At 43.6% G+C, this 17605-nt stretch overlaps 1 protein-coding gene across 1 annotated transcript in view; it reads right to left on the minus strand.

Moving 5' to 3' along the window:
* The window catches only part of LOC121577089 (5'-nucleotidase domain-containing protein 3), a 29719-nt gene extending 15923 nt beyond the window's left edge, over positions 1-13796 (minus strand). Inside the window, exons 1-6 of the mRNA XM_041890860.2 lie at positions 13351-13796; positions 11922-12106; positions 10811-10885; positions 8062-8117; positions 7810-7900; positions 7272-7409 (exon numbers count right to left, since the gene is read on the minus strand). Coding sequence (XP_041746794.1) covers positions 7272-7409; positions 7810-7900; positions 8062-8117; positions 10811-10885; positions 11922-12106; positions 13351-13663 — 858 coding nt within the window. The 5' untranslated portion in view covers positions 13664-13796. The remainder of the gene's footprint in view (positions 1-7271; positions 7410-7809; positions 7901-8061; positions 8118-10810; positions 10886-11921; positions 12107-13350) is intronic.
* Between the last annotated feature and the right edge of the window lie 3809 nt (positions 13797-17605).

Here is a 17605-nt window from a genome sequence, read left to right on the forward strand (position 1 = left end):
TCTGTCTCCTGTGCATGTGACAAATCAACCTTGATTTGATATAGTGTGTGTTTACCAGAGATAGTAATGTGAAGAACAACATGACCTGCACCAAAGTCAGATTAGGATATAGGCCAAAGACTAGATCAAATGTATTTTTATCTGGAATTTTTCCTTATTGTAGGCTACTACTTTTACCACTTTTAGATGCTCTGATTAAGGTCAACTGACCGAAAGCTCAGCAACAATCACTATGTTTAGCACATTGCACATGGCCTCACATGTGAATCCTTAAAGAGATGGGTGGGGTTAAGGCTTAAGAGGGTGTGAACGATGCTGAATGGGTGTGAACAAAGAAGAGCTCTCTAGTAGGTGTACCAAAACATTCAAGGAATGGTTCTCAAAAGTCAGGTTACACGTTTATCAACTTTCAAAGCAGCATTACTTTCCAATTGTTCCTCAACTGCAGTGCATTGTATACAATTTTGAAGCTCTGAGTCAGTACTTTTATCCAATGTAGAAAACACAATTTCAAATGTTGTAACATAAGACCAAAAAGAGGTAGTCGGTCACAATTAGAATATATCTTAAAGATATGTGGGTTTTTGTTAAAAGAATGACAAGATACTAGGCAATATTTCTTAAACTTACAGTTGGCAAAATAATTTATGCAAAACTAAATATAAATGTTTATTAATATTGGTTGGGAGGGGTCTTTTCTTCAACATTGTGTTTTGATGTATTTCTAATAGCTTTTAAGAGATGTTTTCTAAGACCCCATTTCTATCAAAGCCTTTGCTTTTTCATAATTTTTAGAATGGAAAATGGTTTTTTAAAATGTATACAGTGCCTCCAGAAAGTATTCATACCCCTTGACTTATTCCCAATTTTGTTGTGTAACACCCTGATTTCAAAATTGATTAAATAGATTTCTCACCCATCTAAACACAATACCCCATAATGACAAAGCGAACATGTTTTTACAAATGCATTGAAAATGAAATACAGAAATATTTAATTTACATAAGTATTCACACCCCTGAGTCAATACATTGTAGAGCATCTTTGGCAGCGATTACAGCTGTGAGTTTTTCTGGGTAAGTCTAAGAGCTTTCCACACCTGGATTGTACAACATTTGCCCATTATTCTTTTCTAAATTCTTCAAGCTCTGTTAAATTGGTTGTTGACCATTGCTAGACAACCATTTTCAGGTCTTGCCATTGATTTTCAAGGAGATTTATGTCAAAACTGTAACTCGGCCACAGGAACATTCACTGTCTTCTTGGTAAGCAACTCCAGCGTAGATTTGGACTTGTGTTTTAGGTTATTGTCCTGCTGAAAGGTGAATTCATCTCCCAGTGTCTGGTGGAAAGCAGACTGAACCAGGTTTTCCTCTAGGATTTGCAAAAATGTCTAAAAACATGAATTCACTTTGTCATTATGGGGTAGTATGTGTAGATGGGTGAGAATTATTATTTTTTAAATCTAAACAGGGAATAAGTCAAGGGGTATGAATACTTTCTGAAGGCACTGTAGCCTTAATTTGACTGGTGTGCATCACCGAATACAAATTAAAGCCTATTGCATCTTGAAGGTTGCTACTTGCTACATAGATTTACATTTACATTTTAGTCATTTAGCAGACGCTCTTATCCAGAGCGACTTACAGTTAGTGAATACATATATATATATTTTTTTATACTGGCCCCCCGTGGGAATCGAACCCACAACCCTGGCATTGCAAACGCCATGCTCTATCAACTGAGCTACATCCCTGCCGGCCATTCCCTCCCCTACCCTGGACGACGCTGGGCCAATTGTGCGCCGCCCATGAGTCTCCCGGTCGCGGCCGGCTGCGACAGAGCCTGGATTCGAACCAGGATCTCTAGTGGCACAGTTAGCACTGCTAGTGCCTTAGACCACTGCACCACTCAGGAGTACAGCTTCGATGCTCTGGAGCCTGATAGGCTAATTGACCAAAAGTAAGACCAAAAGTTTCCAACCACATCTCCTGAATGGCCCTGTGTGTGTGTGTGTGTGTGTGTGTGTGCGCCCTTCCTGTGCTTCAGAACTAATGCACCCAGACAAGGTTTCACACTGACAGACAGGCAAAGTTAATGTTTCAAGTTGTATTACCACCACTGGGCTGAAGGACCCCTCTCAACAATGACTCATGGAAAGTCAAGAGACGAGGGACAGGGTTAATCATCCTGTGGTAAAACGGTGTGTGGATGAAGTGTGGGGAGAGGAGGGAGAACAGGAGAGGAGGAAGGGGGGTTGGAGTAAAAATAGGGGACAGGAGCAAAGAGAGGGAATAGGAAGGGGGTCGAGAGGGTAGAGCAGGGGAGTGGGGTCAGGGGAGGGGAGTGAGGAGAGAAGGGGGAGAGGACAGGGGAATGCATGGGGGAGTAGTGGTGTCCTTCACTCTGTGAAAAAGTGAAACTTGAGAACGTGCTTAATCTAGCTAGATATATTAGCGAGCATGAAGCCAGAATTTCATCATGATCAAACTGATCTGTCACAGACGTTGCTGCAGAGTGAAACTGAGCAGGTACCAGTCCTCATAGGAACAAACACACCACTGCACTAATTTCACTCCTGTCTCCCTGTGAAGAGGCAGGTAGAGAGCCACCAGAGACCAGAAAGAGACAAACACAGATGGTGTTGGCAGGCGCCTCTAAAATTAGACTGCCATTTTCAAAAACTAAAATTAAGCTTCAAATTTGTCACTGAGCACACAATAATAACAGCAGCATCACAACCAATGATCACAACAAGGCATTATTATAAACACATATACAGTGGGTATCATAAGTAGTCACCCCCCTTGGATTTGTTCACATTTTGTTGCGTTACAAAGTAGGATTTAAATTAATTTAATTCAGTTTTTGAATTTTTATCTACAAAACAAAAAGTACAGTTCTAACTTTTTTATTATTAATGAAAAATAAAACCGTTATATCTTGATTAGATAAGTATTCACCCCAAGTCTATACATAGAAACACCTTTGTCAGCAATTACAGCTGTAAGTCTTCTTGGGTAAGTCTCTAAGGTCGTGTCTACACTTGACACTTACATGCAACTTCTGCTATCAGAATACGAAGATCGCATTTAAAAGACGGGTCTAGATGCACAGAAGTCGCTTTGTGTTCTGATTGCGTTCAGATCTGGCTGACCACTTCAAGAGGTGGTCAGGGATGCATTGTGTGCGGATTTCTCCTCAGTCTGGATGCAATCAGGCTACCGAAAGCGCATACAGTGGGCGATGTCATCAGTACTCATCCCACAAGTCTCCAGAAAACTTGTGTTTTGGGACCTAGAGGCACCTTTTCATTATAACGTTGGAGGAAATATGTTCCTAGCGTGTGAGGAACGTGTTTGCTGGCCTCAAATGCAAGCCAGCGAACTAATATTTAGAAAAAATAGAGTTGTGTTAACCCGTTTGCAATCCCTTTAGCATTGCTTGCTAGCTTGCTGGCTAGCTACAGAGGTTAGCTGGCTAGTTAGCGACTGCCATCAGTTGTTGTTGTGTTATTTTAATATTTTGCCTATTTCACCATTTGTAGAATGCATACTGGCATTTGAATATAGCGCGGGAAAAGGGAATCCGGACACACTGTGGACACAGTAGACACATTTAAATATAGGTGTAGATGCATGAAGCGTTCGTTATTCCATGATCAGAACTCTATGATCAGAATATTAAAGCTGCATGAACTGCCAAGTCTAAACAAGGCCTAAGAGCTTTGCAGACCTGGATTGTGCAATTTTTATCCATTATTAATGTCAAATTCTTCAAGCTCTGTCAAGGTGTTGGGGATCATGGCTAGACAACAATTTTCAAGTCTTGCCATAGATTTTCAAGCAGATTTAAGTCAAAACTAACTTGGCTACTTAGGATCTTCACTGTCTTCTTGGTAAGCAACTGAGTGTACATTTGGCTTTGTGTTGAAGGTTATTGTCCTGCTGAAAGTTGAATTCCTCTCCCAGTGTCTGGTGTAAAGCAGACTGAAGCAGGTTTTCCTCAAGGATTTTGCCTGTGCTGAGCTCCATCCCATTTCTCTTTTATCCTGAAAGACTCTCCAGTCTTTGCCGATGTCAAGCATACCAATACCATGATGCAGTAACCACCATGCTTGAAAATATGGAGGCAGTTACTCAGTGATGTGTTGTGTTGGATAAATAAGGCTGTGCATAAATTAAATAAATGAGGCTTTGCATTTAAGCCAAAAAGTGTATTCCTTTGCCATGTTTATTTGCAGTATTACTTTAGTGCCTTGTTTTGGAATATTTTTACTCTTCTTTTCACGCCGTCATTTAGGTCATAATTGTGGAGTAACTACAATGATGTTGATCCATCCTCAGTTTTCTCCCTTCACAGCCATTGAACTCTTTAGCTGTTTTAACATGTTAAACTCTGAGTGGTTGTTTTGGACCCGGTACCAGAAAATAGAAAGTGACATATCATTTGAAAGCTACAGTCCTTGTCCTTTTGGAAATGGAACTCAAATCTTACTGCTGGCAATGTCGTACGAATCCTTGAATGGGAGAAGAAGTTAGAAATGTCCTCATCTGTCTGTGTCTTATTTTTTTTAACGATATAGCTTCAAAGCCCTGACTGCTACGGTCATGTCAGGCTTGAAAATCCGTTCAGCCATTTTGGCACAGCGACTGACTACCCAAACCAGATGCAACTGCTAACTAGTGGACGAACTGGGAATAAGACAGGGGATATTTACATCAAAGGATAGGTAGAGACTTCTGCTTTCTTCTCATATGTACAGTAGTATATAATTCCTGTAAGACTAAAAATGAAGGCATGGCACGTTGCCCAAGCCCTGCACTTTTAAAATGGCTGTGTTCCTATGGGAATTTCCACAGGTTTAGAGCTCCACTACAAAGGGAAGCATAGCCGCGGGCTGCCCAGTGACACGAGCCTACCAGACGAGCTAAATTACTTCCATGCTCGCTTCGAGGCAAGTAACACTGAAACATGCATGAGAGCATCAGCTGTTCCAGATGACTGTGTGATCACGCTCTCCATAGCCGATGTGAGTAAAACCTTTAAACATGTCAACATTCACAAGGCCGCAGGGCCAGACGGATTACCAGGACGTGTACTCCAAGCATCCGCTGACCAACTGGCAAGTGTCTTCACGGACATCTTAAACCTCTCCCTGTCTGAGTCTGTAATACCAACATGTTTCAAGCAGACCACCATAGTCCCTGTGCCCAAGAACACTAAGGTAACCTGCCTAAATGACTACCGACCCGTAGCACTCAGGTCTGTAGCCATGAAGTGCTTTGAAAGGATGGTAATGCACACATCAACACCATTATCCCAGAAACCCTAGAGAACTCCAATTTGCATACCGCCCCAACAGATCCACAGATAATGCAATTTCTATTGCACTCCACACTGCCCTTTCACACCTGTACAAAAGGAACACCTATGTGAGAATGCTATTCATTGACTACAGCTCAGCGTTCAACACTATAGTGCCCTCAAAGCTCATCACTAAGGACCCTGGGACTAAACACCTCCCTCTGCAACTGGATCCTGGACTTCCTGAAGGGCTGCCGCCAGGTGGTAAGGGTAAGTAACAACACATCCGCCACGCAGATCCTCAACACAAGGGCCCCTCAGGGGTGCGTGCTCAGTCCCCTCCTGTACTCCCTGTTCACTCATGACAGCATGGCCAGGCACAACTCCAACACCATCATTAAGTTTGCCGATGACACAACAGTGGTAGACCTGATCACCGACAACGACGAGACAGCCTATAGGGAGGAGGTCAGAGACCTGGCCGTGTGGTGCCAGGACAACAACCTCTCCCTCAATGTGATCAAGACAAAGGAGATGATTGTGGACTACAGGAAAAAGAAGAGGACCGAGCACGCCCCCATTCTCAGCAGGTTGAGATCTTCAAGTTCCTTGGTGTCCACGTCACCAACCACACCATGACAGTGGTGAAGAGGGCACAACAAAACCTATTCCCCCTAAGGAGACTGAAAAGATTTGGCATGGGTCCTCAGATCCTCAAAAGGTTCTACAGCTGCACCATCGAGAGCATCCTGACTGGTTGCATCACTGCCTGGTATGGCAACTGCAAGGCCTCCGACCGCAAGGCACTACAGAGGGTAGTGCGTACCGCCCAGTACATCACTGGGGCCAAGCTTCCTGCCATCCAGGACCTCAATACCAGGCGGTGTCAGAGGAAGGCCCTAAAAATTGTCAAAGACTCCAGCCACCCTAGTCATAGACTGTTCTCTCTGCTACCGCATGGCAAGCGGTACCGGAGCTTGCTACGTCCAAGAGGCTTATAAACAGCTTCTACCCCAAGCCATAAGACTCCTGAACATCTAATTTTTTACATTTACATTTTAGTCATTTAGCAGATGCTCTTATCCAGAGCGACTTACAGTTAGTGAGTGCATACATTTATTATTTTTTTCATACTGGCCCCCCGTGGGAGTCAAATCCACAACCCTGGCGTTGCAAATGCCATGCTCTAACTGAGCTACATCCCTGCCGGCCATTCCCTACCTTACCCTGGACGACGCTGGGCCAATTGTGCGCCGCCCCATGGGTCTCCCGGTCGCGTCCGGCTACGAACGGCTACGGATTCGAACCAGGATCTCTAGTGGCACAGCTAGCACTGCGATGCAGAGCCTTAGACCACTGCGCCACTCGGGAGGCTAATCAAATGGCTATATTTGCATTGCCCCCCACCCCTCTTTTACACTCCTGCAACTCTTTGTTTATTATCTAGGCATAGTCACTTTAATAACTCTACCTACATGTACATATTACCCCAATTATCTCGACTAACCGGTGCCCCCGCACATTGACTCGGTACCGGTACCCCCTGTATATAGTCTCGCTATTGATATTTTTACTTTTATTTCGTATTATTTTATATTGTATTATTTTGTGATTTTTTTTATTGGTATTCTTTCTTAAAACTGCATTGTTGGTTAAGGGCTTGTAAGCATTTCACTGTAAGGTCTACACCTGTTGTATTCGGCGCATTTGACAAATAAGATTTGATTTGATTTGACAATTAGGTAAAATATCTGACCATTCTCTGGTCTTCATTTCATTTTAAATCCTTTTGGTACAGTAATTGGTCTAAAAGCTATTTTGAAAGGAGATTCAACATGATTCTAACTAGTCCAGAACTAGGCTTAACCTGTGTCTGGGAAACTGACCCTATGAGTTTCACCCACAAGCTGCAGTTCCAGTCCAAAGAAGGTGTCTTTGGAACACCACTGTTCTGGTATCTTTACCTTGACGTCTTTGTAGAGGTGGACAGGCTCGTAGTCGATGTTGTGCTTCATAAAGTAGTCATTAACACAGCACAGTAGGTTCATCTCTGGAAGGGAGAAGATATCCATGAACTGTTTCATAGTGTGGCCATGGGAACTCTGGAGGAGAGAGGGGAAATTATTAAAGATCAGATAGGAATAGACACTAGTGTAGCGAGGTGTTACTAGGGTATGCAAAACAGAAGTGTATCCCTAACGTGAGGCTGTGTCTTTTTACCACGTCCGCCCACAGAAGTACATTTTGTATATAGTTAGCTAGCACATGTAAGATTTGGTTCTGGGTTCCATGATTACCCATAATAGGGCTCCACAGGGTAGAAACGTAATACTACAGTATCGTGTGCCTGACTGTAGGGGTGAAAATAGTTCATGACCGGAGTGACTGGGATAAACAGAGTGGCCTTGCTGCTAAATGTAATGGGGTCAGTTTATCACGGTAAATGAGGCAGATATGTATATAGTGAATGTGGAAGGGTAGAGGAGGTGAGATGGGCCCTACCTTGCCATAAAAGTCACTCATATTCTCCAGAGGAACATGGCAGCCGTCGTACATGGCAATCACCTCCTTGTCTGGCACCGGGTGAAGACCCCTACATGTGACAAGAGAACACACAAGTTTGAAAAACCACTCAAACAAGGAAGTACCTAGCCCCATACACTTCTAATATGGCACTCCATCCATGTTTAATCCAAAACTGTGTTGATTGTTAAAGTATTGATTGTAAACGGTGCTAGTATTGATAGTACATACCTGTATACTGTTCCCAACTGGATATAGTGAAAGGCATCTATCTTCATCAGTAAAGCCTGGAATAAATAATTGATTAACACAAATTAGAAAAATAAATGGCACCTGTCAGAATTGAATATTCACACAAGCAGTGATATAAAGCCTTATAACAGCTACAGGTAACTGCCAAAATAAAGGAAACACTTCAGTAAATGAGGGATACAAAGTACACTACATGACCAAAAGTTGCTCGTCAAACATTTCATTCCAGAATCATGGACATTAATATGGAGTTGGTCCCCCCTTTGCTGCTATAACAGCCTCCACTAGATGTTGGAACAATGCTGCGGGGACTGTTGGGCGATTAGGCCTGGCTCGCAGTCGGCGTTCCAAATCATCCCAAAGGTGTTCGATGGGGTTGAGGTCAGGGCTCTGTGAAGGCCAGTCAAGTCCTTCCACACTGTTGGCACTATGCATTCGGGTAGGTAGCGTTCGCCTGGCATCCGCCAAACCCAGATTTGGCCGTCGGAATGCCAGAGGGTGAAGCGTGATTCATCACTCCAGAGAACGCGTTTCCACTGCTCCTGAGTCCAATGGCGGCAAGCTTTACACCACTCCAGCAGATGCTTGGCATTGCGCATGGTGATCTTAGGCTTGTGTGAGGCTGCTCGACCATGGAAACCCATTTCATAAAGCTCCTGACGAACAGTTATTGTGCTGACGTTGCTTCCAGAGGCAGTTTGGAACTCGGTAGTGAGTGTTGCATCCGAGGACAGACAATTTCTATGTGCTACGCGCTTCAGCACTTGGAGGTCCCGCTCTGTGAGCTTGTGTGGCCTACCACTTTGCTGGCTGAGCCGTTGTTGATCCTAGATGCTTCCACTTCACAATAACAGCACTTACAATTGACTGGGGCAGCTCTTGCAGGGCAGAAAATTTCAGAACTGACTTGTTGGAAAGGTGCCATCCTATGATGGTGCCACGTTGAAAGTCACTGAGCTCTTCAGTAAGGCCATTCTACTGCCAATGTTTGTCTACAGAGATTGCATGGCTGGGTGCTCGATTATATACACCTGCCAGCAACGGGTGTGGCTGAAATAGCTGAATCCACTAATTTGAAGGGTTGTTCACATAATTTTGTAAAAGTGCCTTGCCAAAGTATTCATCCCCCTTGGTGTTTTTCCTATTTAGTAGCATTACAACGTGTAATTTAAATATATTTGGATTTGGATTTCTGTAATGGACATAACTTGTTTCAAAAAATTCTAAAAAATAAATAACGTAAAAGTGGTGCATGCATATGTATTCACCCCCTTTGCTATGAAGCCCCCTAAATAAGATCTGGTGCAACCAATTACCTTCATTAGTTAAATAAAGTCCACCTGTGTGCAATCTAAGTGTCACATGATCTCAGTATATATACACCTGTTCTGAAAGGCCCCAGAGTCTGCAACACCACTAAGCAAGGGGCACCACCAAGCAAGCGGCACCATGAAGACCAAGGAGCTCTCCAAACAGGTCAGGGACAAAGTTGTGGAGAAGTACATATCAGGGTTGGGTTATAAGAAAATATCTGAAACGTTGAACATCCCACGGGGCACCATTAAATCCATTATTAACAAAATGGAAAGAATATGGCACCACAACAAACCTGCCAAGAGAGGGCCGCCCACCAAAATTCACGGACCAGGCAAGGAGGGCGTTAATCAGAGAGGCAACAAAGAGACCAAATATAACCCTGAAGGAGCTGCAAAGCTCCACAGCGGAGATTGGAGTATCTGTCCATAGGACCACTTTAAGCCGTACACTCCACAGAGACTGTGGGAGACTCCCCAAACATATGGAAGAAGGTACTCTGGTCAGATGAGACTAAAATTTAGCTTTTTGGCCATCAAGGAAAACGCTATGTCTGGTGCAAACCCAACACCTCTCATCACCCCGAGAACACCATCCCCACAGTGAAGCATGGTGGTGGCAGCATCATGCTGCGGGGATGTTTTTCATTGGCAGGGACTGGGAAACTGGTCAGAATTGAAGGAATTATGGATGGCGCTAAATACAGGGAAATTCTTGAGGGAAACCTGTTTCAGTCTTCCAGAGATTTGAGACTGGGACTGAGGTTCACCTTTCAACAGGACAATGACCCTAAGCATACTGGTAAAGCAACACTCAAGTGGTTTAAGGGGAAACATTTAAATGTCTTGGAATGGCCTAGTCAAAGCCCAGACCTCAATCCAATTGAGAATCTGTGGTATGACTTAAAGATTGCTGTACACCAGCGGAACCCATCCAACTTGAAGGAGCTGGAGCAGTTTTGCCTTGAAGAATGGGCAAAGATCCTAGTGGCTAGATGTGCCAAGTTTATAGAGACATACCCCAAGAGACTTGCAGCTGTAATTGCTGCAAAAGGTGGCTCTACAAAGTATTGACTTTGGGGGGGTCAATAGTTATGCACACTCAAGTTCTGTTTTTTTGTCTTATTTCTTGTTTGTTTCACAAGAAAAAAGATTTTGCATCTTCAAAGTGGTAGGCATGTTGTGTAAATCAAATGATACAAACCCCCCAAAAATCAATTTTAATTCCAGGTTGTAAGGCAACAAAATAGAAAAAATGCCAAGGGGGGGTGAATACTTTCGCAAGCCATATTGAAAACAGGTGCTTCCACACAGGTCTGGTTCGTGAGTTAATTAAGTAATTAACATCCCACCGGGGTCATGTATAAAAATGCCCAGTTGCCCATTATACATGTTATAACATCAACCATGCTCACCTTTTGGACGTCATAGTGCAGTCCCCTGACAACAAAGTTTGGGATGTACTCGTACTTTCGCAGGCCCTCAGGGTACTAAAGAGGAAGGAAAATATATCTTATCAGAGCTTTGAGAGGAACACAAATGTCTCATATCAACTAATGGAGATAACTTTTTCAAAAGACTCTGCACAAGACAACGTCAGTGTCGTTCAATCATTGAGGAAAAACTGTTATCACAGAAGACCTTGAAAAGGCAGAATGTAAGAGACTCCAGAGAATTTCCCACGACTATGAGAAAATAATTTGTCGACTTTAATAGGGTGACACTGACAGCATAAATTGAATATCTCACTATGGAAGAAAAATAGTGAGTGTTGAATCAAATGGAGGGGGAGAATTGTCAAGGTTACGAACAAAGACGTGGCCTGACTGTGGTCTGTCAAGTACAACAGAATTACATAGCCTAATAAAACAGCTTTCTGTTACTATGGTGATTATGTATCTGTAGCAGATTGCTCTTTCATGTGACAATGATGAAGAGGAAAAGCAGAGAAAAAGAAGCCTGGTCACAGATTTGTTAGTGCTGTCTTGCCAACTCCTATGGTCATTCATTGTCTGGCATGACAACCTGCCGAACTGGCATGCCAAGGACTAGCGGAGCTGTTTCTGCCTTCTTACCAAATCATATGATTATTGTCACGCCAGTGGCAGTTTGGCATGACAATGACTGTAGGAGATGGCTATACAGCACAAATAGATTTGGCATGACAACGACCATAATATTTGGCTATTTTGTATCTGCTGTCTTGCCAACTCCTATTGGTAAGACAGCACAAACATATATGTGACACCAGGCTAGAGGAACAGACTCTGGTCCCAGATCAGTTTGTGCCGTCTTGCCAACTCCTATGCTCATTCATTGTCAAGCCAAACTTGGCCCCGGTGAGCAGTTGGCAATACAGCACAAACTTGGTATGAAAACTAACTTAAGCTTGTCAAGACATTACTAACAGATCTGGGATCAGGCTACTGTTCCTCTGCTCTACCTCTTCATCCCTGTCACATTAAAGACCCCTCTGCTACAGATCTGATCTGAGTTCAGCCTAGACTGGAGGACCAGACTATGTACCCTGTGCTCCTGGATGAGGATGTCCCGTGCGATGTTGAAGATGAGGGTGTGGAGGTGTCTGGAGTAGAAAGCCAGGGTGTAGTCATAGTCAAACCCATAGATCTCTATATCATGCAGACTCATCTCGTTATTGGCAAAGATAGTGTTGGGGTTCACACTGTTCTTGGATATCACCGGGATCAGAGCTAAAAAAGGAAAAAGAGAAAGAAGAGGAATACATCCATTTTTACATTGCTTGCTCAAGCTTTCTTTATAGTTGTGTTGTGTCAATGTAAGCTAAATCTATTTCCACTGACTCTGCAAAAGGAATACAGGCCTTGGTCTTTCCCATGCCCTTACTGATGAGTGACATGAATCATGACGAATCTGTGACCTTTATTGACGATAGTACCTTCTGAACAGGAAGAGTTTTGTTAAGAGCCCCGACGCTTGCTAGAAACATTAACACGCATCACTTGCGGTACGTTTTTGGAAACATAAGGAACGTATCTTCCACATCAGCAAGAAATTATTTTCAAAAAACAAAAGGTTAAATTACTACACACCTTTATATGGTTAGGGTTTGTGTTCCCACATAGCCATATCTTCATGTTACATCGCTTGTTTACGGAGGACAGACGGAAGACATAGGCTCCGAACACCTGTGTGTATGCGTAACTGGGGAGGAGGTGTTGTTTGTCAACTGGAGGCACACAGCTTGTGGATCTGTGCAAAACTACTTCAGTAAGTGTATATTTTTTATTTTAAAGATTATTTCTCACTGATTTGAAAGATAAGAGGCATTTCAGCATACTTTTCGAAAACCGGTTTGAAAGTGATGATTATTTACTTTTCTAAACGTTAAAACACAGTGTTGGAATTGTAGTTCACATGGAGCCAAATGTGGGTGAATGTAACTGCTGAAAACCCTTCATACAGAAAATAAGGGTTTTCGAGAGCTAGGTGACCCCTTGCCCCTGTTATGTTATGTTACACACATGAGTCCACTGTCCATTTGCTGTGTCTCAAAAGCCCGTATTCCAGAGACTACGGGAGGGACAGCAGGCTATCACTGTGCAAAACAACATGTCAGTGTCACAGTCTATGTCCATTCAGTCAGTCAACAACAGCCCAGGATGCCTTTCACATGGTGACATTGACAGTAGTCACCACCAGGTGAAATGTCCAGTGTTTCTGGTACAATAAGTACTTGTAAGTGGTAGCTACAATAATAAGTACCAGTTATTAACTGGTAGAATAACTGATATACAATAAGTACTTATTATTGACATGACACCCCTGGTACAGTAGCTAGCTAAGTGAAAGTCACATAACTTCTTTCAAAGGACTATGCTACAGAGTAATGAGTGATTGGACAATTTTGTTTTGCATCCTCAACCACACGGATTGGAGACTTGTTTACACTGAATTCAACAAATGCATGTCCTACCTTCGGTCTGTTTTTTGGTTTCGTTGTAAATAGACCACAACCAGTTGGTCATGTCCTGGCCACTTGCGGAACTGGTACACATAGTAGCCTCGCCATAATTTTTGGCACCGGGTTGTTGCGCCAACACCTGCCCGGAGACCCTACCACGGACCACTGCACGGAAATCCCTCTCCCATAACTGAGCGGCTCGAGTCTTCCGCGGCGCCCGGTTGCCGAGGTGTAGTGGTGTTCCGTACGTATGTAAGGAGTTGTAGCAAATGAACAACTTCTTATTCTTTAACAGACTACACAAGTACAATGACAAGGGCGTCATGGCTAGTCCCCTTCGGGTTGTCGGTACCCAGCGTGTAGGTCGTGGGCTTTCGGTAAGCGCACGCGGTTACAACACTTCTGTAAATACAGAAACAGAATCGGTCCATGCCCTCCAGCTCTTCAGTGGCTACGTCACTTCCTTGGTTTCATTCAGCCTGTCAACCCGGTAGATATAGATAGAGGACTCATGTTTGTATCTGTGCCATTTTAGCGTCTGTGATAGCGTCTGCGACAGCAGCCCCATTGACGCTTCGAACACACCGACTGTGTTTTCTTTTTGGAACACCAGAAGTACATTCAGTTCCAATTGAACGCTGCGTTTGCCTTGCAGTATTGCATTGCAGAGGCAGTTGCAGTGCGTTCCGTGTGGTGCATAAGTTGGATTTATCGAACATATGCCTCAAACTGTATGTGTAAACGGGTTGATAGAAATGGTAGCAGAACGTGAATGTTGAACTTTTGTTGCACACATATCTAGATGATGCTGCAAACTATTTTGCGCAAAAAGAAGTCAGTGTGTTCAAAGCATGAGGCTGTCTCCATTTTGAAGTAGTCCATTTTCTTCTTCACGATTGGCTGATTCCTCCTGAGACCCAATTGAACATGATTCCAACACGGTCACCAGGAGGGATCAGCCAATGAAGTTGGAAGTCCCACCCAATTGACTACATTAAAATGGTGGAAGCCCTGGATGGCGCTGCCCCATGCTAATAAATAGCCTTTTGGCCACTAGAGGCCTCTATCGTTCTCTATGGTCAACACTTAAAACGACAGAGCCGCCTTCTTCTTCTTCTTCTTCTTCTTCTTCTTCTTCTATAGTATTATGGCCTTCTGTAAACAAACGTTAGAGATGCGTGCCGCCACCTACTGGATGGGGTGAAAACAGATCAACTTTAATGCAGGAATAATAAGGAAAGGGGAAGGGGGAACAAAAACAAAAACGTTCCTCCTTCAATCGGTTTCAAATGTCTACTCAGATCCCAACACAGGCTCAGGAACCTGAGAGGGGGAACCTCTTCATTCATTATTCCCTGTAACATTTAGTCCGTGAAGTCCTGAAGATCAAAACATATTTTGTCACCTTCACAATGATTTCTATTTGTTTTAATTAATTTCTCCAGTGCAATTTATCACTTGCGCAATAAACACAACAAAGTCTACCTTCTTCACTGCTAGTATCTCAGGATCCCTCTGATGAATGACATTCACTGCAGGCTGTTGGGCATGTATGGAAAATGTATGCACTCACTAATAGTAAGTCTCTCTGGATAAGAGTGTCTGCTAAATGACTAAAATGTCAATTGAATCACTAAAAAAGACAACTTTGTAGGTCCCCTGTAGCTCAGTTGGTAGAGCATGGCGCTTGTAACGCCAGGGTTGTGGGTTCGTTTCCCACGGGGGGCCAGTATGAAAAATGTATGCACTCACTAACTGTAAGTCGCTCTGGATAAGAGCGTCTGCTAAATGACTAAAATGTAAAATCTTATCTCCACTTGCTCCTTCCGCTATTTGCAGTGCCTCTTATAGGGCACTCCGGGAACTCGGGAGGGTGATTCCAATTACAGCACCATGCTTCCGACCCCAGCATATGCATCAAATTGTATGCGTAGACTTGACAGAAATAGTTGCAAAAGGTGAATGTTGAACTTTTGTTACACACATATCCAGTTGGATTACATAATGAAAAAAGTTTGACTGCAGAATTTATAATGCAGCATTATTGATCGGTCTGATCGAGGTGTGGTCAGACTTCAACAACAACATATTTGTTTCTTCTGCTAACACTTGCCACGTGTCCACACTTTTTACAGTTATAACACTTCAGTGGCTTTTGTACAAGCCTCAATGTCCAATATGACACCTTTAATCAGTGCCCTACTCCGAAAAGCATAACTTTCCACATCGTACATTGACAGTTTGTAGAGCCATAGAGCTTTTTCCTTTTGCTCTTTTGACACACATGAAATCACCATCATACCGCTCCTGGTCACTCTGACAGACTATACTTTTCCCAATTCTTCTTTCACCATCTTCGTGACCGCAAACGGGTCACCCAAAAACAAATTGTTGCTCGTGAAACACACTCCCACAATAAACTGCTGTTAATTTCCAACTTTAGCCCTTTAAGGTCCATTCTATCAGTAATGAGGTGTATTATCTGTTCTGTTGAAGCCAAAGATAGTAGGCTACAGTAGTTGCCTACACAGCACCCGGTGTCACAGGAAGGCCAGGAAGATCATCCTATATAAATACTGCTGTACACATATTTTCTATTCATATACTGTCCCTACTGTCTATACACACCATTTTTTATATATACAGTACCAGTCAAAAGTTTGGACATACCTACTCAATCAAGGGTTTGTAGATTGTAGAATAATAGTGAAGACATCAAAACTATGAAATAACACATATGGAATCATGTAGTAACCAAAAAAGTGTTAAACAAATCAAAATATATTTTATATTTCAAATAACCACCCTTTGCCTTGATGACAGCTTTGCACACTCCTGGCATTCTCTCAACCAGCTTCACCTGGAATGCTTTTCCAACAGTCTTGAAGGAGTTCCCACATGCTGAGCACTTGTTGGCTGCTTTTCCTTCACTCTGCCGTCCGACTCATCCCAAACCATCTCAATTGGGTTGAGGTCGGGGGATTGTGGAGGCCAGGTCATCTGATGCAGCACTCCATCACTCTCCTTCTTGGTAAAATAGCTCTTACAAAGCCTGGAGGTGTGTTGGGTCATTGTCATGTTGAAAAACAAATGATAGTCCCAATAAGCCCAAACTAGATGTGATGGCGTATCGCTGCGGAATGCTGTGGTATCCATGCTGGTTAAGTGTGCCTTGAATTCTAAATAAATCACAGAAAGTGTCACCAGCAAAGCACCCCCACACCATAACACCTCCTCCTCCATGCTTTACGGTGGGAACTACACATGCGGAGATCATCGTATCACCCACACCGCGTCTCACAAAGATACACCACGTCTCAAAAATCTCAAATTTGGACTCCAGACCAAAGGACACATTTCCACCGGTGTAATGTTCATTGATTGTGTTTCTTGGCCCAAGCAGGTCTCTTCTTCTTATTGGTGTCCTTTAGAAGGGGTTTCTTTGCAGCAATTCGACCATGAAGGCCTGATTCACACAGTCCCCGCTGAACAGTTGATGTTGAGATGTGTCTGTGACATGAAGCATTTATTTGGCTGCAATTTCTGAGGCTGGTAACTCTAATGAACTCTAATTACTCTCGCGTCACCCCAGGTATCGAACACCCTCGTTCAGAGCCCTCTGCTGCGCACTGTACCCTACACATCCACTTTCCTGATTACACGGTAGTTCCCCAGTGTAAGGCGCAGCTGGGAACTTCATGGACAGTTCATTTGCACATAGTCTAGGCATTACATTGGTTCCCCTATCCATTCCACTCCCCATCAGGGCAATTGACAGGTCCGGGTTCGTTAGGGAAGTTACAGCACCAGTCACTATGGTTACGCACGAGACCCATAGAGAGCAAGTAACTTTTTTTTATTAATGAGTCTTCTGATTTCCATGTTGTGTTAGGTCTTCCCTGGTTAGCACTACACAAACCCACCTTTTCATGGCCACAGAGGGTTCTCATGGGGTGGTCGCGAGAGTGTCAGGGTAGGTGTCTAGGTGTTTCCGTTGGTGCAACCACGGTGGAAAGTCCAGACATTACCTCCACCGTGCGCATTACCCCCAAATACCTAGATTTGGAGGACACGTTTTCCAAAACGCAGGGAACCAATTTACCACCTCATCGGGCTGGGGATTGCGCGATAAACCCCTGGGTAGACACTGTGCCTCCCAGGAGTCATGTGTATCCCCTGTCGCAGGCTGAAATGGAGGCGATGGAGACATACGTCTCCGAGTCCCTGTGCCAGGGGTTCATACGTCCCTCCACTTCGCCCGCCTCCT

Source organism: Coregonus clupeaformis, chromosome 2, assembly GCF_020615455.1.
Source record: "Coregonus clupeaformis isolate EN_2021a chromosome 2, ASM2061545v1, whole genome shotgun sequence".
NCBI classification, from domain to species: Eukaryota; Metazoa; Chordata; class Actinopteri; order Salmoniformes; family Salmonidae; genus Coregonus; species Coregonus clupeaformis.